The sequence below is a fragment of the Crocuta crocuta genome, unplaced genomic scaffold, assembly GCF_008692635.1.
Source record: "Crocuta crocuta isolate KB4526 unplaced genomic scaffold, BGI_CrCroc_1.0 scaffold184, whole genome shotgun sequence".
Classification (NCBI taxonomy): Eukaryota; Metazoa; Chordata; class Mammalia; order Carnivora; family Hyaenidae; genus Crocuta; species Crocuta crocuta.
In genome coordinates this window covers 4,130,051-4,149,998 of record NW_027530006.1, presented here as the reverse complement: position 1 = coordinate 4,149,998, position 19,948 = coordinate 4,130,051, and the positions used below count along the sequence as shown (strand labels likewise).

At 39.2% G+C, this 19,948-nt stretch overlaps 1 protein-coding gene across 1 annotated transcript in view; it reads left to right on the top strand.

Annotated features, from left to right (window-relative positions):
* The first annotated feature begins 1,081 nt into the window (after window positions 1-1,081).
* The window catches only part of ARL8B (ARF like GTPase 8B), a 54,144-nt gene continuing 35,277 nt past the window's right edge, over window positions 1,082-19,948 (top strand). Inside the window, exon 1 of the mRNA XM_077763739.1 lies at window positions 1,082-1,358. Coding sequence (XP_077619865.1) covers window positions 1,236-1,358 — 123 coding nt within the window. The 5' untranslated portion in view covers window positions 1,082-1,235. The remainder of the gene's footprint in view (window positions 1,359-19,948) is intronic.

Here is a 19,948-nt window from a genome sequence, read left to right as displayed (position 1 = left end):
CTGAGCTAGCTACACCGATTGTCTTTCTGTTCCCAGAGCATCCCATGCTCTTTCCCCCTTCAGGGAAATCTTTGCTGTTCCTTCTGTCTGGAGTTTGCTTCCACCAGATCTGTGCCTGGCTCTTTTCCTCACTTCCTCCATCTCCCCACCCCAGGATACCTCCTCTGAGAGGTCTACTCTGATCCTAACTAGAACAGGGGCCACTCCTGTGTCCTTCTCTGATGCAGTTTTCTGTATAACACTCAGTACTACATGGCATCAAATCTTATAGTTATTTGTTTATTATATTACGTGTCTCCTCACTAGAATGTATGCTCCATGAGGGCAAGGTTCTTTTTTTTAATTTGAAATCTTTGCAGATATTTTAATTTATTTTTAATATAATTTATTGTCAAATTGGTTTCCATACAACACCCAGTGTTCATTAATTTATTTTTTAATTAAACTTTTGAACAGGCAACTCATTTCCATGGTTGTAAGTCAGTGATACAAAAAGATACCTAGAGACGTCTCATTCTGATTCCTGCCTCTGGCCATCCAGTTTCTTTTACCCCAGAGGAAATCATTTTTTTAATTGGTCTTGCAGTATTTCTTTATCCAAATACAATACATATTTTTATACAGGTACATGCTTTGCATTTAAGGCCTTTGAAAATATATCTTGGACATCATTCCATATCCCTTTACAGAGAATTTCCTTATTCGTTTTTATAGTTGCATAGTATTCCCTTTTAGGGCCACACTATAGTTTCTTTAATCAGGTCCCTCCTGATGAACACTTGTGGCTTCCCATCTTTTGCTACCACAAATGTCGGAAGAGATTTTTATCCCACGCGGAGGCCCCCAGAGTCTTGAATCCTTTCTGCTTAGAACGAATGTAGAATGATGGGGTGAACAAACCAACATTACGGGGGGAGGGAGGTGTGGCCAAAAGGGAGCCGTGCTGCAGGGAGGATCCAGCAGGTGGCGCTGCAGGCAGCGGACGCATCTGGCCGGACCCGCCACGCCGCTCTTGCCGTGTGCGCCGACGGCGGCGCGGGGAAGAGCGTGGGGGGTAGGGCGAGTCATATGACCNGGCTTCCCGGCTCCGGCCGCCGCCGCCCGCCCGTGTCCGCCAGTGGTCTGCCGCGGCCCCGAGGAGCCGTTGAGGGGTCCGGGGCTGAGGCCCGCTCGTGTGCAGGCCGTCGCTGTTGCTGTCCGCGTCCGCCCGTCCGTTCTCCCGCCCGGCCGCCATCATGCTGGCGCTCATCTCCCGCCTGCTGGACTGGTTCCGCTCGCTCTTCTGGAAAGAGGAGATGGAGCTGACGCTGGTGGGGCTGCAGTACTCGGGCAAGACCACCTTCGTCAATGTCATCGCGGTGAGTGCCGCCCGCTCGCCGCCCCCGGGGCGCCGCAGCCCGCGGGTCCGGCCCGGTGCTGGCCCGAAGGCGGGGGCCGGGGCTCCCCTCAGCGCGATGGGGCGAGTGGGACGGAGGCTGGAGGCAAGGCGTTCCTGTCGCCTCGGCGGGGGCCGGGGTTTGGAGTTCGCGCGTGTTGCCGCCTGAGGTGTAGCGCTGATTTCGGCCGCCGAAGGGTTAATTCCATTTAGTCATGTTCTACAAAGGGCTGGGTCCACGACGCGACCGCGGCTTGGAAAGGGTAAAGTCGGCCTTGTCACGTTTTTCAGGATTGGGATTTCCTTGGGGCTTGCTTTTGGGGGAGGGTGGCACCCGAGCGCTTAACTCCGGCCTGTCCCTTCCCGAGAGGAGGGATTGGCGAGTCTCTCAGTCCCGTGAGAACGCGTAAGACTCGAGAGCGTCCCTCCAGTAGCCGCTCGGGACGGAGAGCCCCGTCGTGAGGAAAGCAGGGGAGCGGTGTGGGCCCCTTCCCGAATTCTGTGGGCAGCTGGCTCCTTGTGGTTCAGTTACTGGTTTTCAGTCGTTCCCCTTGGGGAGCCGAGATCGAGTTCATTGCTGCCGAGCTCCCTGGGAGAGACTGAGGAGAAACCCTTGCAGCCAGTCCGCCCCACAGGGGCCCGCAGCCTTTACTTAGCCAAACAGTTCGGGGGTCTCTGCTTTTCCGGAGCCAGTGGTCCGAAGAGTTGCATGGGTAGTCGCTTAACTTGCTTGAAAAAGGAGGAGTTGGTCTTTGGTGAGAGTGTTTCTTGCTTGGAGGGGAGTGAAGGGAAGGAGCTGGGCAGGAAATGGGTGTCTGGGATGGAAATTGCCCTGGGAACCTACATATAGGGTGGTGTTTATTCAGCAGTGATTGACTGAAGGATGATTATTAAATTTTGCTTGGGTGGTTAGTTGGGGAAGGCATAAGAGAGATTCTCTTCTGTCTTTCGAGGCCAGGAGTTGATGTGACTCACTCTTAGCTGATAGGTGCTTGTACTTGTCAGGGGGGAGCTTTAGAATTATTCTACAGAGGGGTGGCAGCCGTTCTTCCACCTTCTAGATGGTGGTTGCAATCCTTATTTAATGGACTAGTTGCCCAACTGGTTTGGTTACAGGAATGACAAACACAGCTCCCTTGTGGGAGAAGACATGTAACGTGTGACTCTCAGTCCCGCAGTAGTAGAGTAGCAAGAGTGAGTAAGATTTGACGAAAAAGATTAGCAGAGATCCAAACTTCCTTTGAAGGATGTTGCATATAAGTATAAAGAAATTACCTACTTGTTTGGCTCCTTTTGCGATAAGTTTTTATTTTTATTTTTTTGGCTTGAGATGACTGTCTTTTCAACAGGTAGAGTGGAATGTGCTTGTGTTAATACGTTAAAAAATAAAACCTTTGGATTCAATATCCATAGTAGAGCTTTTATATGAGGTGGGAAAGTTAAAACCTGAGTTCACGATACATTTTCTGGTATCCCTTGAGGTAAAAATTAAAGTCTCCTTGTAAACCCTATCCTTTTGACAAAACTGAATTAACACAGTGTAGATATAGGTCTGTCGCTACAATTAGTTGTTGAATTTGTTGCAGAGAAGTAGTTATGCTTCAGAAATCTCAAGTAAATCTCTGAAGAACTTCTAAAGACATAAACATGAACATCTTGCTTGCTTGCTTGTTTATTTATTTATTTTGTAGACAGCGTAGCTTAATATAACGAGCAAGAACTTTGAAGTGCAGGAGGAACCCCGGGTGTGCAGTCTGGCTCTGCCACTCAGCCTTGTATCCTCTTTCAGCCCTTGCTTTCTCAGCTATTAAGTAGAGGTAATAATATGTTTCTGAAAGAGTTGTTTTGCGGAGTAAATGAAATGACAGATATGCCCAGCACTATGCCTACCCAAAGACGGGGCTAGGTAAGCGGTAGCTGTTATTTGTAGTGGATACACTCCTTTACTGCAGAAACTGTTTTGAAAAACATTCAGAAGGGAATTAGTCGTGGTCATTTCCTTCTTTGAATCTAATTTATCCAAACGTGGGCTCCAGTAGTGGATTTATGGATTGTGGTTATGATCATATCATGTACTCTTCTCCTCCCCCCACCCCTAATTTTTTTTTTTAATTGTGTTAGATTATTTTAACAACAGAGCTTCTGGAATGCTGTTGAACTTAAAATGAACCAGTGGTTCTGTTGTTTTTTTTTTTTTTTTTTTACTTTAGAATGTTCTTTTTTCTTGATATTTATTTTTGAGAGGGAGAGCACCAGAGTAAAAGCGGGGAAGGGGCAGAGAGAATCTGAACCAGGCTCCAGGCTCCTGAGCTCAACTCCCACTATGTGAGATAATGAGCCGAGCTGAAGTTGGACTCTTAACCAACTGAGCCACCCAGGCATCCCTAGCCTATTCTTTTTGAATTATAATTATATGGGTTAAGTTTGGTTTAGAAAAAAATCCGGACTGTATTTGCTTATAACCTTTAAGATGCTGACAAAAAGAGACCTTAATAAATTTAACACCTTTTAAAAAAAATCTGACTCTAACCTAATCTGTGATTATTATAGACTATATTGAGGATGAGGAAAAGGTTAGTAATTAAAGGTGATGCTACAGACTTTTAGATAAGAACAATGTTTCCAAAATAGTGAATTTAGCCTTGTCTTTAAAAAAATTACTGCACTGTTCTTTGTGTTTTGTATAAAATGTTTGATTTATAGACTCAGAAATACAGATGGGTTGAGTGTGTCACTGTAGAAAGTTGGCCATTTATTTACTCACATTCAGCAAGTAACTTAGGCATGAAAAGCTTCAGGTGAACTCTGTTTTTTTTTCAGGTAAAAATCAACTTTTTGTAAAAATGAAATGTGGCTTTATCTTTTTCCTTAAAAGTTATGAAAAATTTCATGTTGTTTAACTTACTAGAAAGGTTTGTGTAGGGTTTGGTCCATTCTGAAATCAGGTAGTCTATTTACAGAGAGGTTCAATCCTAAAATTCATATTCTTGTGGTTTCAAAACTTCAGTGATGCTCCGTTTGATCTGATATTTTTACATTGAGACCCTTAACGTACATAGTGTACTCTTGGCTTTTACATTAAAAAAAGAAGCCCCTCTAGTCTTTAGTTTTCTCATTAGTGTTAGGGTATGAAATACTGCCCATTGCTAACTATTCTGGCAGTTATTGCATAATAAATCACGTGTCCTATATGTGTAATGTTTGTTGAGTAATCTTTATTTTTAACAGAGACTCTTACACGGGTTATAGGATAGTTACTAAGAAATGTTTAGTAGGATTTACCAAGGTGTTCTAGGCTAACTTTTATAGACACTGTGTATTTTTGAAATGAGTAAAATAAAAAATTTGTATTAGTACTTCACAGGTTAATTCAAGGAAGAGTTTATTAACTGTTGAGAATTAGGAAAAGGAGATATTTTGAAAGATTGTAGAAATTTGAACCCAGAATATATTTTTTAGAGTTTGTAGAAACTTTAATTAGGTGGTCTAATTTTTACTCTCATTTTATAGATGTAGCTAGAAGATTCAGAAAAGTAAGTGAAATTCCTAAGGCAACAAAGCTAATTAGCAGAGATAAAATTAGAACCTATGGCCAGTGTGCTTGTACTTCTTTATCTGCCTCTGTAAGATCTAGCTGAGATTAGACTCCTAGAGCTGTGGATTGGAAAATCTTAATCCTTTAAATATCTTTTTTCATTTATTTGTACATAAATATGCTCTTCTTATGAATGTGGATAACATTTTGTTCTATTATTTTTTTAAGCTTTATTTTATTTGTTTTTGAGAGAGAGAGCATGAGTGGGGGAGGGACAGAGAGAGGACAGAGGATCCAAAGCAGACTCCACGCTGACAGTAGCAAGCTGGATGCGGTGGCTCCAACTCACAGACTGGAAGATCATGACCTGATGGTCCTGGTTGGGTGCTCAGCCACCTGACCCACCTAGGTGCCCTGAATCTGGATAACATTTTAAATCCAAGTATCTTAAGCATGTTGGTTAACATTTGAGGACTATTTTATGTATGTGTGTATTTATATTTGAGGATATGAATTAGGGGAAGGAATGATAAATTTGTGTAAAATAGAAATAGTGGACTATTATAATGTTTGGACATTTAAATAACTGGCTAACAGGGATTATTGGGTTATTGAGCTATGTCCATTGTCTTTAAAAAGCAGAAATAGAGGCTCAGTTGGTTAAGCATCCTACTCTTGATTTGGCTCAGGTCATGATCTCATGGTTCTGTGCTGACAGCCTGAAGCCTGGTTGGGAGTCTCTCTCCTCCCCTCCCCCCACATGTGGGCTCTCTATCAAAATAGATCAACATTAAAAAAGAAAAGAAATAAGTCTGGGTTTGATCAGAGTGTTTATTATTTAGTTATTTTAGGATAAGAATGGCAAAAACAGTTTTTAAAGAAAATACAATATGGCTTAAGTGTAAAGGTTAGTAAATTTGAAACTTTAGAAACTAGCCTTCCAATGAGGTGGTCTTCCAATTCACATTAGGGGTTGTGGAACAGAGGCATCCTGCCAAGGAGCTTCACTCTAGGCTCTTTATCCTTCATCCCCAGTCCCAGTATTTTTGCCATGCAGACCTAGAGTCTCAAAAGCCAAATGTTCTCATGAAGAAGCTGGTGCAATAATGCATTTTAAATTACTGACTTAGGGGTGCCTGGGTGGCTCAGTAGTTAAGCGTCCAACTCTTGGTTGTGGCTTAGGTTATGGTCTCCCTGATTGTGAGATCCAGCCCCACATTGGGCGATGCTAACAGTGTGGAGCCTGCTTGAGATTCTCTCACTCTCTCTGCCCCTTCCCCCACTTGTGGGCATGCTCTTTCTCTCTCAAACATTCCAAAACAAAAAAGGAATTTTTAAATTGCTGACTTAGAATATATCTCACAATTTGAGGCACTTTTTAACTTTCTCAGAGATAAAAATGGGTGGTAAGGAGCATGGATACAAAATGGATTGCAACTATAAAAACTAGTTACTTAAGTTTATTTTTAGAAATTTTTTCTGACTTTCAAAATAATACAGGGTCATTAGTAGAAATTTGAAAAAAACAGCATAAAGTAGGAGAAACCACTTGTGGTCTTCATCATCCAAAGTTTTCAAAATATTCCCTTTTTGAGGGGTACCTGGGTAGCTCAGTCAGTTAAATGACTCAATCTCAGCTCAGGTCATGATCTTGTAGTCCTGAGTTCAAGCCCTGCATAGAGGTTTCTGATGACAGTGTAGCCTGCCTGGGATTCTCTCTTCCTCTCTCTCTTCCCCTCCCCCACTCTCTCAAAATAAATAAAGTTAAAAAAAAGTATTCCCTTTTTGTCCTTTTTAAATGTATACATCTAGATACTTTTAAACTTAAAAAAAAGTTTTGAGATGATCCCTAGATTTTTTTCTTAATTACGGTGTATGCATTTTTCTGTGTGTAAAGTCATTTTAATGCCCTTGTAATTTATTCTCTTGTGGCATATCATGTGGCTATACCATAATATATTTGATTGTTTCCTTATTATTGGACATTGGAGTAGTTTCCAGGGTTTTGCAATTGTACATCAATTTGATCTGCATTTCCTAAGTATGAATTCCAGAGTTACATCATGGGGTCAAAAGATAGAAACATATTTCATGTCAAATGGCCAAATTGCTGTCCAGAAAGTATGTCCTACTGACAGTGTCTTCTGAATAGATTTCATGTATGAAGTTGGAATTAAGCTAAGCACTCATTCTGTTATTTTTAGGGCAAAACATACTTAGTTTTGTTGATAAGTAAAGTAAACCAGAAGTATTTTTGAACTATTTTATTAGGCAATTGCTCTGTTTCTGTGTTTAATGTTTAAAGATGTATCTGTTTATGTTCAGCTTGGACTGAGACTATAGAGAACATAATTCCTTTTTCAATTTTCTTTTTTATTGAACTTTGCAGGCAAGTCTTATAAATACAGCTGATCTCCTTTAGCTATCTGGATCTAATTTGTTTTAAACTTACTGGTGGATTGCATTAGGAGTTTGTATTCCAGGAATCTGGCATATTTCCATGCAGTCCTTACCTAATCTTGTCCTATTATGGTATAATGCTGCTTTTTGTGAGTGTTAAATATTCTTTTCTAAATCAGAATCTAAGAACATTTGCCAGGGAGACCACTTTTTGAGGCTATAAAATAGGATTTTTTTGGGGGGAGTGTATGTGTTTTAATGTTTATTTATTTTGAGAGAGAAAGAGAGAGAGTGAGAGAGAGAGAACAAGAACATGCATGAGCAGGGGAGGGACCGAGGGAGAGGGAGAGAATCCCAGGCAGGCTTTGCACTATCAGCACAGAACCCTGCAGAGCCTGATGGGGGCTGGATCTTACAAGCCATGAGATCATGACCAGAGCCGAAATCAAGAGACTTAACTGACTGAGCCCTACAGGTGTCCCTAGTGTATGAAATTTTTTGAATGAATAGCTTGGGTATCATTTATAATTATAAAAGTTGATTAGTGTTCTTTGCTCATATATAAAAAAAGCTATGGAAAGTACTAACATTTGCTAAATAGGTCAAAATTAAATGACAATTTTAAGCATTTATTTTTTTTTTTAAATATAATTTACGGTCAACTTGACTTACATACAACACCCAGTGCCCATCCTAAGTGCCCTCCTCAATGCCCATCATCCATTTTCTCCTCTCCCTCACAGTCCCATGCACCTTTAGTTTGTTCTCTGTGTTTAAGAGTCTCTTGTGGTTTGCCTTCCCTCTTTGTAACTATTTTCCCCCTTTCCTTCCTCTATGGACTTCCGTTAAGTTTCTCAAGATCCACATATGAGTGAAAACGTATATTTGTCTTCTGACTGACTTATTTCACTCAGGCATTTAGTTTTTCTGAGATGTAACAAACCAAAATTGGAATCTCTAATGAAATAATGTGATTTCTTTCTTCAGAGTCAAAACCACAAAGCTTATATTCTATTGTGCTATTTTTTTTTAAAGGTTACACTGTTTCTTAAATTAGACATTGGATCTTGTATTTGGATCCGATTTCATAGTTTGTCTAGTTTTATACACTAGAATAACATTCTTCATATTCCAAAAGGAATTTTTTACATTAAAGAAATCTAAGCTTTAGAGTTAATTTAAATTAATTTATGTTTTAAGGTTCATTTTAAAATCCTCTCTAAGAATACTGTATTTTTAAAAAATTAAAATTCTAGCAAAAGAATTTTAGGTTTCAGGTATCAGAGTAGTGACTTGAAAATTGAAGCCCTTTTAAACTGGGTTGGAAAAGTAATCATTTGTTTTTTTTTTTAAATCTTGGATGATGATTGGCAAAATAATTCTAAAAGTGTGTTTTTAACCAATTTACTTGATAACAATTGCTTTAGCTTTATCAAAATAATATTACTGAAGAATATATTGGAGCCCAAATTTGTCAGCATATGGATGTGGTATGAATGAGTTTGTTTGGAATATGTTTAAGTGGCTGCATGAGTTAGAATGGCATAGAGGTTAGTAATTGAGAGCCAGACTGTTGAGGTTCAAATCCTTACTTTTTGACTTGTGTTATTTTTGGCAAGTTATTTAACTTCAGTGTCTGTTTCCTTACATGCAAAATGGGAATAATAGTAGTTTCTATCTCATAGTTGTTATAAACTTATAAAACATTTTGAACAGTGTTCAAAACAAGGCATATAATATGAAAGTGCTTCATAAATGTTAGCTGCTAGGTTATTGCATTGTGCTCTCCTTGAAGTCAGGGATTTCTGTTGCTTTTGTTCACTGGTATATTCCTGTTCCCTGAAACAGTGCCTGACACATACTAGGTGCTCAAATATATTTTCAAATAGACTTATTCAAAATAAAAAATAAAGAATATCTTTATGAATCCATATTCCCATTTTCATAGAAAGTATGCAAAGTGTAGCATAGTGTTAAGAATGAGGGTTAAGAATGCAGCTTTATAGTACAAGATAGAGAAGTAGACTGATCCCAGCAGGAAGAAGAGAGTGGCCCTTGGCGGTACTACCTGCCCTCTAGAAGTTAGGCACCTTGTACAAGTGTATGCTTAGATTGTCATTTTAAATTTGGATAAGACCATAATACTGGCATCTGTTTACATGTGTTTGCTTTAATTTTTAAACCAAGATTTATGACTAGAGTCAGTTTAATCACTATTGACAACCATAAATTTGCAATGCCAACAGGCAGTATACTGTGTGGTGGCAGGTAGCCCATCCTCTCCTAGATGAGGAGTGGGCCCTTCAGGCTACATGCAGCCTGTACCAAAGAGCTTTTGGCAGAGTTTCCTCTCTGAAGGGGGCTTAAGGTCCGGTTTAGATACTGGTCACTAGACCTACCTTTTCTTTTTTTTTTTAATGTTTTTTATTTATTTCTAGGAGAGAGAGACAGCGTGAGCAGGGGAGGGTCAGAGAGAGAGGGAGTCACAGACTGAAACAGGCTCCAGGCTCCGAGCTGGCAGTCAGCACAGAGCCCGACGCGGGGCTCGAACCCACGAACCGCGAGATCATGACCTAAGCGAAAGTCGGAAAGTCGGACGCTTAACCGACTAAGCCACCCAGGCGCCCCTAGACCTACCTTTTCTTGACAGCTCATTTTATCTAGCGAATGTTTGAATGCACATATGTTGACTACATTATTTTTAAATAGTTCTTATCAGAGGAAAAGCCAGGAAATGGAAGAAACCCACTTTTTTCCCTGCTCCAAAATCTAGCTGTTTGACTCCCAGGTTTTGGTTTCTTTATTTAATTGTATTATTTTTTTCATTTACTGGCTGAATTAAAGGACTTAAAACATGTTTCTTTTGTTTTTTAAATTTTTTAAATGTTTTATTTATTTATTTTTTATATTTTTATTTATTTCCAGGAGAGAGAGAGAGAGAGACCGCGTGAGTAGGGGAGGGTCAGAGAGAGAGGGAGATACAGACTCTGAAATAGGCTCCAGGCTCTTAGCTAGCTGTCAGCCAGAGCCCAACTCGGGGCTCAAACCCATGAACTGCGAGATCATGACCTGAGCCGAAGTCAGACGCTCAACCGACTGAGCCACCCAGGCGCCCCTAAAACATTTGTTCTTAAAAAGAATACACATAATCCATATTTTTTAAAAAAGAGGGTAGATGTGGGACGCCTGTGTGGCTCAGTTGGTTGAGCTTCTGACTTCAGCTCAGGTCATGATCTTGTGGTTTGTGGATTCGAGCCCCGTGTTGGGTTTTGGAGCCTGTTTTGGATGCTCTCTCTCTCTCTTTCTCTTTGCCCCTCCCCTGCTTGTGCCTTGTGCACACGCGCTCTTTCTCTTTCTCTCTCTTAAATAGATGCTAAAAAAAAACTATAAAAAGAGTATAGATACATAAATAAAAAATAATCTTTAATACCATTAGGATTTAATCACTATTAAACTGTATATCCTTCTAATTTTTCTCTATTCCTTTACATATATATATAAGTACACGCACACAAATAATATACTTTTTTTTTTGTTATTGACATATAATTAACCTATAACATATTATCTTCAGGTGTATAATGTAGTGATTGCATATTTGTATATACTGCAAAATGGTAATCCCAGTCAGTCTAGTTGACATACATCACCATGCATAGTTAAATTTTTTATCTTAGGATGAGAACGTATAAGGTACACTTTTTAGCAACTTTCAAATATGCAGGGTAGTACTATTAACTATAGTTACCATGCTGTACATTACATCTTATTAATTTTATAATTGGAAGATTGTACCCTGTGGCCCCTACACCTGTTCACCTGTCGCCTCCCATCCTCCCCCTACTCCCTGCCTCTGGCAACCAACAATTTGTTCTCTGAGTCCTTTTTTTTTTTTTTTTAAGATTTCACATAGAAGTGTCTTTCTCTTTCTTTCTGACTTATTTCACTTAGCATAATGCTCAGTATATGCTTTCTTGATAACAGTGGCAGGATCATGTTGTATATACTTAGTCATCTCATGTAGTCTATTTGATTTATCTATTTTGATGGCTAATAGGCAATTCAAGTTTAATCAGCTCAAGGTGGAACTTTTGATCCCCTTCTGCCTCATTCCAGGGGACAAAAATCTATCCTTTTATAAAAAATATTAAATGAAATGGATGCTAGAGGCTTTAATTAATTTATAGACATATTTTGGTTGCAGGCATTATTTTCCACTGTTCGGTGATGAAATATTTGTGACTAAGACTTTGTTTTTGCAATTTTCTTTGGAGTGTCTGAAGGTGGGCCAGTTTGACCAATTTTAACTTTTGCATGCTCATCTCATCCTGTCTGTAGCATGTAATTTCCCGATTTAGGATTGATGATATCACCTCCATCATAATTTTCACCACACTTACCACCTTAAGAAATCGTCTTGTTTATTGTCTTTGTCTCTTTTATGAATGTGTTGTTTTATGAATGTATATTCCATAGGGGCATACCTTTGTCCTTTTTTCAGTACTGTATTTCAGTACAAAGCAAGATGCCCTGCATATAATAGGTTTTCTAAATATTGAGTGAATGAATGTATATGAAACATAGTGTATCTGTTTTATGTATACTTAAACTGTGTGCAAAGCATTATGATAGATGATTCATAAATGTATCAGACAAGGTTTTTTATGGTAGCGTATGTGGCTCATAGTAGCCATGTATAGAATAGAAATATTAAGTGCCTTAAGACTGGCACAAAATGCTTTGGGAATCTCTTAACCCTGACCTCACTAAGACTTTGGGGGTGTTTTAGAAAGGCAGTTTAGTGGGGCTATGGTGGGAATGGCCACTGAATTGAGCTTTGAGAATAGAGTAGTTTTCGTTTATCCATGAGTATTTGAAGTAGTGTTCTAGGTAACATAGATATAATGAGGAACAAAACAGATGTGATTCCTTCTCTTGTGCAGCTTCCAGTATTATGGAGGGAAGAAAAGATGTTCAAGAAGGAAAAGGGAGAGTAGCAAAGGCACAACTGAGGGCAAGAAATTTTGTTGAATTAAGTGTAACTTGCATGAAGGAGAAAACAGGAGACTGGAAAAGTAGATCTGTATGCGTGCGGAGCCACTGAAGTTTTTATTTTTGTTCAGGGGAATGAAGTAAGACTGTTTTCCAAAGGATTAATTTAATAGCAATATATAGAGCCATGAAAAGGAACTTGGTCACAAGGTTATTACAAAGGTCTGATTGAGAGGTAATGAGTGGGGGGAGAGTTAAGGAGTAAGGAAAATATGAGCTTTATTAGGGAAGTAGAGTAGGTACGATTTAGTGGTTGAATCAGATATGCAGGGCAAAGGGGGATTTGTAAGGAGTTGAGTGAATGTTGGGGAATATGGTTGTGGGATCAAGTAGTGGATATGGGGTAGAGAACAAGGAATGGGTTTAGAAGAGATAGGGATGAATTGAGTATAAAATGTATTTTTATGATTAATGATATAAAGGGAATTTGTATTTGGGAAGGGCATTCATGCTATTATTTTTAGATATAGTGGGACTAAAACTGAGAATTGAAATTTTATCAATTCATATCTTTATCTTAGTAGTAAGGGATTTAGGAAGTAGTTGAGAATTCATTCCTGGTTTCTCTTCTAAAGAACATTGTAGAATATTTTCTTTCTTGTGATTTGTGTCAGTTATCCTACCCTGCTGACTACTTATTTTGTAAATGTTTTAATAAGCAAGGAGTAAACAAGAATGTTCTTTACTCTTCCAGAATTTCAGTTACGCTATCTTGACTTGTTTGTGGGGTTATGTACATTAGTCTATGCCTGGATTGCAGGCTGCCCAGAAGATGTCCTAATCCATAGGCCCTTGAGGCAGCTGAATGAAGGCTGTATATTCAGAGTGGCTCAGGCTCTTGTAGGCTTGGAAGCCTTCCTGATTTAATTTAAAGAGGAATGATTCTGTCCTTGGAAAGTGTCTGATTTCATTTCATATACTGTCTTCCTACTGAAGAGAAAAGCTGGTATGTATAATTTGTTGTGCTTTAAACATAAAGGATATCTGATGTCTTGGGATTTCAGTTGTGATTTTTCTTAGGTGCTGGGTCAATATGTAGATAGTCTTAGACTCAGGATATCATATTTCTTTCTTACTGGGTTACAGTACTGATTATTTTACTATGTGATTGAAAAGACACACTGTGGTCCTCAGTCCTCCTATCCCAGTTAGGCTGTTTGTTATCTGCTAAGAGATTCATTAAGTACAGTCTTTTGTGGATTTGACAGTGCTGCTCATCTTAGATCATGTGGACATTATCATATAACCAAAAAGGAACTGGCTGTACCATCTATGCCATGTCATTCTTAAGGGTACTTACTGCAAAGAATGTTCTTGGACATCCTACTCTTTCTTAACTATCTTTTTCTACTATCTGTCTACAACATAGAAGGAATATGCAGCGAAGACCTATTCATTTATGTAGTTAGTGAAACATTTGACTGTTTTATAAAGTGCATTCGCATAGGAAGCATTGTATGATTCTTTGGTCTCCTTGTCAAGTAGATACTCACTTGCCTAAGAAAGGTGAAAAGAGGTTAAGAGACACAGTTTTGAGATAAATCTGGAATGCAGTTCTAACTCAGCCTGAATGTTCTAGTCCACAGAACTATGATGAATACTGTTTACAGACAAATCCTTTAGGACCTTAGTTTGCCACTTGATACAGTACAGCTTTTCCAAGTTCTGTGACTGAGACTAGTTGGGAAACTGGATGTCACCTCTTGTGGTGTTCCTTAGACATTTTTATTTTTAGCTTTCTTTGGCAATTCATACTTTAAAGCTATTTTACTGATCATTGTAATACTTTTCTATATTATGCTTCCTAGGAACACTTGTTAATTTTAGTGGTGTGTGTGTATGTATTTGGCAGACTTTGGACTGGGTCTTGCTTTTTTTTTTTTTTTAAATATTTTTATTTATTTCTAGGAGAGAGAGAGAGGCAGCGTGAGCAGGGGAGGGTCAGAGAGAGAGGGAGATACAGACTCTGAAACAGGCTCCAGGATCTGAGCTGGCAGTCAGCACAGAGGCCGACGCGGGGCTCGAACCCAAGAATCGAGAGATCATGACCTAAGCGAAAGTCGGACGCTTAACCGACTAAGCCACCCAGGCGCCCCGACTGGGTCTTGCTTTTGCCAGTGAAAATTAGCAAGATGGTTGTGAGGAGGAGGAGGAGGAAGCAGGCCTTGAATGAAATACATGTTAGAGTATGTTGATGGAGAATGAGACACCCAAGGTACCAACCCATTTTCCTTTGTCTGCGATACATTATCTCTTGATCCTCCTTTTCCCTTAGACAGCACTGTCTTAAACAGATTGTTTAGGTCCCGTATCTGTGGAGCCTTGCCTTAACTCGTTTCCCAGACAAAGTTAATTGCCCTTTCCTCCCTTTTCATAGCATTTTGTTAAAAATTGTATTTATTTGCTCCAATCATTTTATCTGTTTCTACTTCCAGACTGCAGACTTCCTTGTTTATATCCCTTAAATGTAATTCTGTGCCTGACTCAGGAGGTGCTCCATAATTATTGACTTACTCGAGTGAAGCAGTGTAGTGTATTGTTTAAGTATGTTGAGTCAGACATGCCTGCATTTGAATTGTAGATCTGTCAAAGCTGTGTGACCCCCTCAAAGTTTCAGTTTCTTCATTGGTGATTTAGGAATGAGAGTAGCTGCCGCATGGGCTCATGGTGTGAGGTAAGATAAATCAGCAGAATACCTGGCATAAATGCTCTGTAGTTGTTAATTATCACCATGGTTGATACGATATTTGGGGAGAAGGGCCAGAACATGTGCTCCAGTTAGATGGCAGATGAAATGGATCCTCCCTCACCCCTCAAGTAAGCACTGAATACGAGTTCAGTTTTGGAGGAGGATGAAAGGATGGAGGTCAGAGGTCTGCTGGGCGTTAGGGACCAGTTTTTGAATCTTGAAGGTTCTGTCATTGTAAGAGAAATTAAAATCACAGACTGTCCTTTGCTGTAATCCATTACAGATGTGCTAGGATGCTGGTCTATTTGTTTTGTCTTCCTGTTGGTAAGTATGGTAGTGGTTATTGGTTTTGGCTTGGTGGAGTACTAAATTGGTACTTTACTATGTATGCTTAGTAGTATCCAATTATAATCTCTCAGTTGACCATTGAGTTTGTTTTTTGTTATTCCTGTGTTTGAGCAACGTAACATGGACTTCAAGCTTCTGTACAAATAATGACCTTTGCTTATTTATCAATAGACAACTCTCAAATGTGTGAAGCATTTTTATTCAAATAGAAGGTATCATTAGGGTTTTGAAATTCAGACTTGGGTTCAAATCCCAGTTTTCCTGCTGTGTGTGTGAGCTTGCTCTCAAGTTTTCTTTTCTGTAAAATGAGGGCAATAAAGTGAATGGTGTCATGTTACTGTTAACAGTATTACTATTTGTTATTAATAGTGTAAGTCAGTGTCATATGTCCTAAGCTAATAACAATGATGTATTCTTGATGCAGGAATCACATCTAACTGGAAAACATTCTTGTCACTCCAACCTCTTTCTGCACTTTTAATTCCCTGCCAGGCTCCCCACCTGGATGGTAGTAAGTGGGGTTGTAGACAGCTAGTGAATAAATAATGATGTTGGTGTTTAGAAGACACGGCAGTTTGGAACTTGAGCATTGTACAATGACTCAGTATTTCATGACTGCCCATCGTTTAAGAGCTTAGTTTCAGTATGAAGCAATGCTGATAACACTGAGTGGGCTAATGGAGTAGCCTTAGAATGTTTAGTGTTTCTTAAGGGACACCCAGAGAGAGCCAGAAGGTGAAAAATAACCATTGAAAGGGAGATGTATTCAGGCCATGGCCTTTTCTGCAGCCATACCACTGTACTGCCAAACTAATAAATGTACAAGCAGAGATGTTTCTACTGATAAATGAATAAATGGAGGCAAGACCTGAGGTGTTCTAGTTTAAAGGAGGGGCGCCTGGGTGGCTCAGTCCATTGGGCGTACAGCTTCTGCTCAGGTCATGATTCATTTTGTGAGTTCCAGCCCCGCTTCAGGCTCTGTGCTGACAGCTCAGAGCCTGAAGCCTGCTTTGGATTCTGTGTCTCCCTCTCTCTCTTGCGCTTCTGCTCGCACTCCTGTCTGTCTGTCTGTCTCTCTCTCAAATAAACACTAAAAATTTTTTAAAAAATGTTTTTAGACAATTAGTAACTTTAATGTTTTAAAAAGTAAGCGGTGTTACTAAATACTTTGGGGGGGAAAACAAAGCACTCCACATGATGTTATTAGTGGAAGAGATAAGGATGCAAATCCACAAAGTAGGAGAATGTTACAAATTGTAGATAAAGGACTAAAATTAAAATCCAGGTTTTATTGTATCCTAATGATAGGTGCCAAAGTTTGCTTCCTCCAGAGTCTGACATTAGAATTGTATTTATAAACATTTTCTGTTTCCACTACTGCTGTCAAGGATGCCTGGGCTACTACTCTTTAAAGATAAGGAAAGGAGTACTGCCTATCTGTTTTATGATATACCTGTGGAGCAGGGTTTTCATAGCTTTATTTACCTTCCAGTTAGAAAAGAGATCTGATAAGAGGTCATGCATTTGCTGTCATCTGCCATCATAAGCTGTAATCCTTGGTTACATTTAGAGGCTTTTTCATTCTAACATTTAAAGGTTCTGTGTAGCAGTAGGGGTTATGGGTTAAATTCTAAACTAGGAGACAGTTTCTGGGTAACTTCTCAGTAGTCTCTGACATTTGTTTAATTGCAGACCTAAATAGCCACTAATGGATGTTACAGTTTCAGTGAGCAGTGAAGTTTATCATCTTGGAAGTAGAATGAGGTAGACTCAGAAAATTATATAAAATGTTCATCCCCAGTTAGATTTCTTGATAGCCCAGAAAAACCCCTGTATAACTTCTTTTAAAGAAATGGAGCTGAACGGGAAGCAGAAGTGGTTAATGGATGATGTTGGACCTGGGAATTCTGAATGAGTCAGTTCAGTTCCTACAGGATGTCTTGTCTCAAAGAAATTCGGGTAATATGTGACATAAAGCTTGCAGGGTTCTCTGTGGCCTTTCTAGTTATATTCTTTAACTGGTAGCAGTGGTCATGGCCTCTTCTCCTACAAGATGTGATTAGGTTGTTTTCTTCACTTTGGGGACTCTGCACAGCAGTTTTAAAAATAAGGCTCTCTGATTGGTTCATCAGGAAGTAGAACTTCATGGCAAAATTCCAGCACAGACTAATCTTGTAATCTTGTCCTTAATTCTCTGTATAGTGAGTGTTGGAGATTTCCAGATTGCTTCAAACTAATCCAAGGGTACAATAAGAAAGGACAACATGAGGGATGGAACTATAGGTGTAGAACTGTACTTTGTTGTGTTCTGAAAATTTTAGGTTGGAATAAATGGTTCCTGGGTTACCAGAGAACATTGGTGGGTTTATCAGTAACCTCCTGATGGGGGTGGGGATTGGTACACTCCCACTCCCCTACCTTTCCACATAACCAGCATTTGACTGAACAAAATTAATAATCTAGATAATTCAGCAGATGTTAGATCTCCCTTCGTCAAGGGCTGTTGTCCCCAAATCACAAGCAAATCCATTAATTCCTAGAACTTTACTGTAGATTGGTGTGAGTTTTCTAGCTGTTTTAGATTATAGTTATTTTTAGGCCAGTCTACCCACCTTTTTTTTTTTTTTTTAAATTTTAATGTCTATTTATTTTTGAGAGAGACAGAGCCAGAATGTGAGCAGGGGAGGGGCAGAGAGAGAGGGAGACACAGAATCTGAAGCAGCTCCAGGCTCTGAACTGTCAGCACAGAGCCCACCGCGGGGCTCAAACCCACAGAGTGGAAGATCATGACCTGAGCCAAAGTCAGAGGCTCAACCCACTGAGCCATCCCGGCGCCCCCCACCCCCACCTTTCTGAATAGGATAGTGTATCCGCCTTTTTCAATATTGTAAATTACTTTTTGGCATCAGGGTAATAGACTTCTAAGATGAGTNTGACTAAGCCACCCAGGCGCCCTGTCTTCTACTTTTTTTTTAAAAGAGATTATGTAGAATTGGTGGTGTCTTTTAATTTAAATGTTTGGTGGAATTCACCAGTGAAACCATCCAGGCCTGAAGATTTTAAGAGTCGTAAAATCTAAATGTCTGGCTAGCTTAGTTGGTGGAGCATGAACTCTTGTTCTTGGGGTTGTGAGTTTGAGCCTCACATTGGGGATAGAGTTTACATTAAAAAAAAAAAAAAGATTTAAAGTAACTAATTACATTTCTTTAATTGACAGAGCTGACTATTCAATTTTTTTTTCTTCTTGGGTTAGTTTTGGTAGATTGTGGCTTTCAAGAAATTGGTCCATTGAAACGGGGCATCTGGGTGGCTTAGTCAGTTCATCACCTGGCTTTGGGTTGGGTTATGTATGATCTCATGGCTCCTGAGTTCAAATCCTGCGTCAGGCTCTGTGTTGACAGTTTCCCAGCCTGGAGCCTGCTTCAGATTCTGTGTCTCCCTCTGTCCCTGCCCCTCCCCTGCTCACTCTGTCTCAAAAATAAACATTAAAAAAAGATACAGAAATTTTTAAAAAATTGGTCCATTTCAGTGGGGTTGTTGAATTTATGTGCATGGAGTTTATAGTATTTCTTATCCCTTTAATACCTGTAGAGTTTAGTGATATCCCTTCCTTCATTATTGGTATTGGTAATCTTTGTTTCTCCTTTTTCTTCCGTCAGTTCATCAGTTTTATTTTTTTTAGAGAATCGGCTCTTGGTTCCCTCGATTTACTTCTATTGATTTGCTGTTCAATATTATTGATTACGACTCTTACTAATTGCTTCTGTTTGTTTCGGATTTATTTTGCTCTTTTTTTCTCCCAGTTTTATCAAGATATAGTTGAAATATAGTACTGTGTTGCTTAAGGTGCATGACTGTACTGACTTGACTTTTATATATTGTGAAATGATTATCTCAGTAAGTTTAGTTAATATCCATCATCTATAGATACTAAAACATTTTTTGTCTTTGTGATGAGAGCTCCTCTTTTTAAATGTTTGCTTATTTTTATTTTTTAAATGTTATTTATTATTTTTAGAGAGAGAAAGTGAATGGAAGGGACAGAGAGAGGGAGACAGAGAATCCTGAGGAGGATCCACACTGTCTGCGCAGAGTCTAACGAGGGGCTCGAACTCCCCCATGACCTGAGCCAAAGTTGGATGCTTAACTGACTGAGCCACCGAGGCATCCCAGCAGTGTTAATCAAAATAATAATGTTGCACATATTTGCTCTTTTTCTAATTTCTTAAGTTGTTAACTTGAGACTTTTCTAATACAAACATTTGAGTGTCTAAGTTTTCCTCTAAGCACTACTTCAGCTATGTCTCACACATCTTGATGTTTTTCATTTAGTTTAAAATATTTCCTAATTTTCATTAAGTCTTTTCTGACCCATGGGTTACATATAGTTAAATATTTGGTTATTCCCAGATACTGTATTAATTATTGCTAGTTTAATTCCATTATAGTCAGAATATACTTTGTTTGACCTGAATCTTTTTACATTTTTTAAGCTATGTTTTATGGTCAGGATATGGTTTGTCTTCTTTTTGTGCAGCTTTTTTTTTTT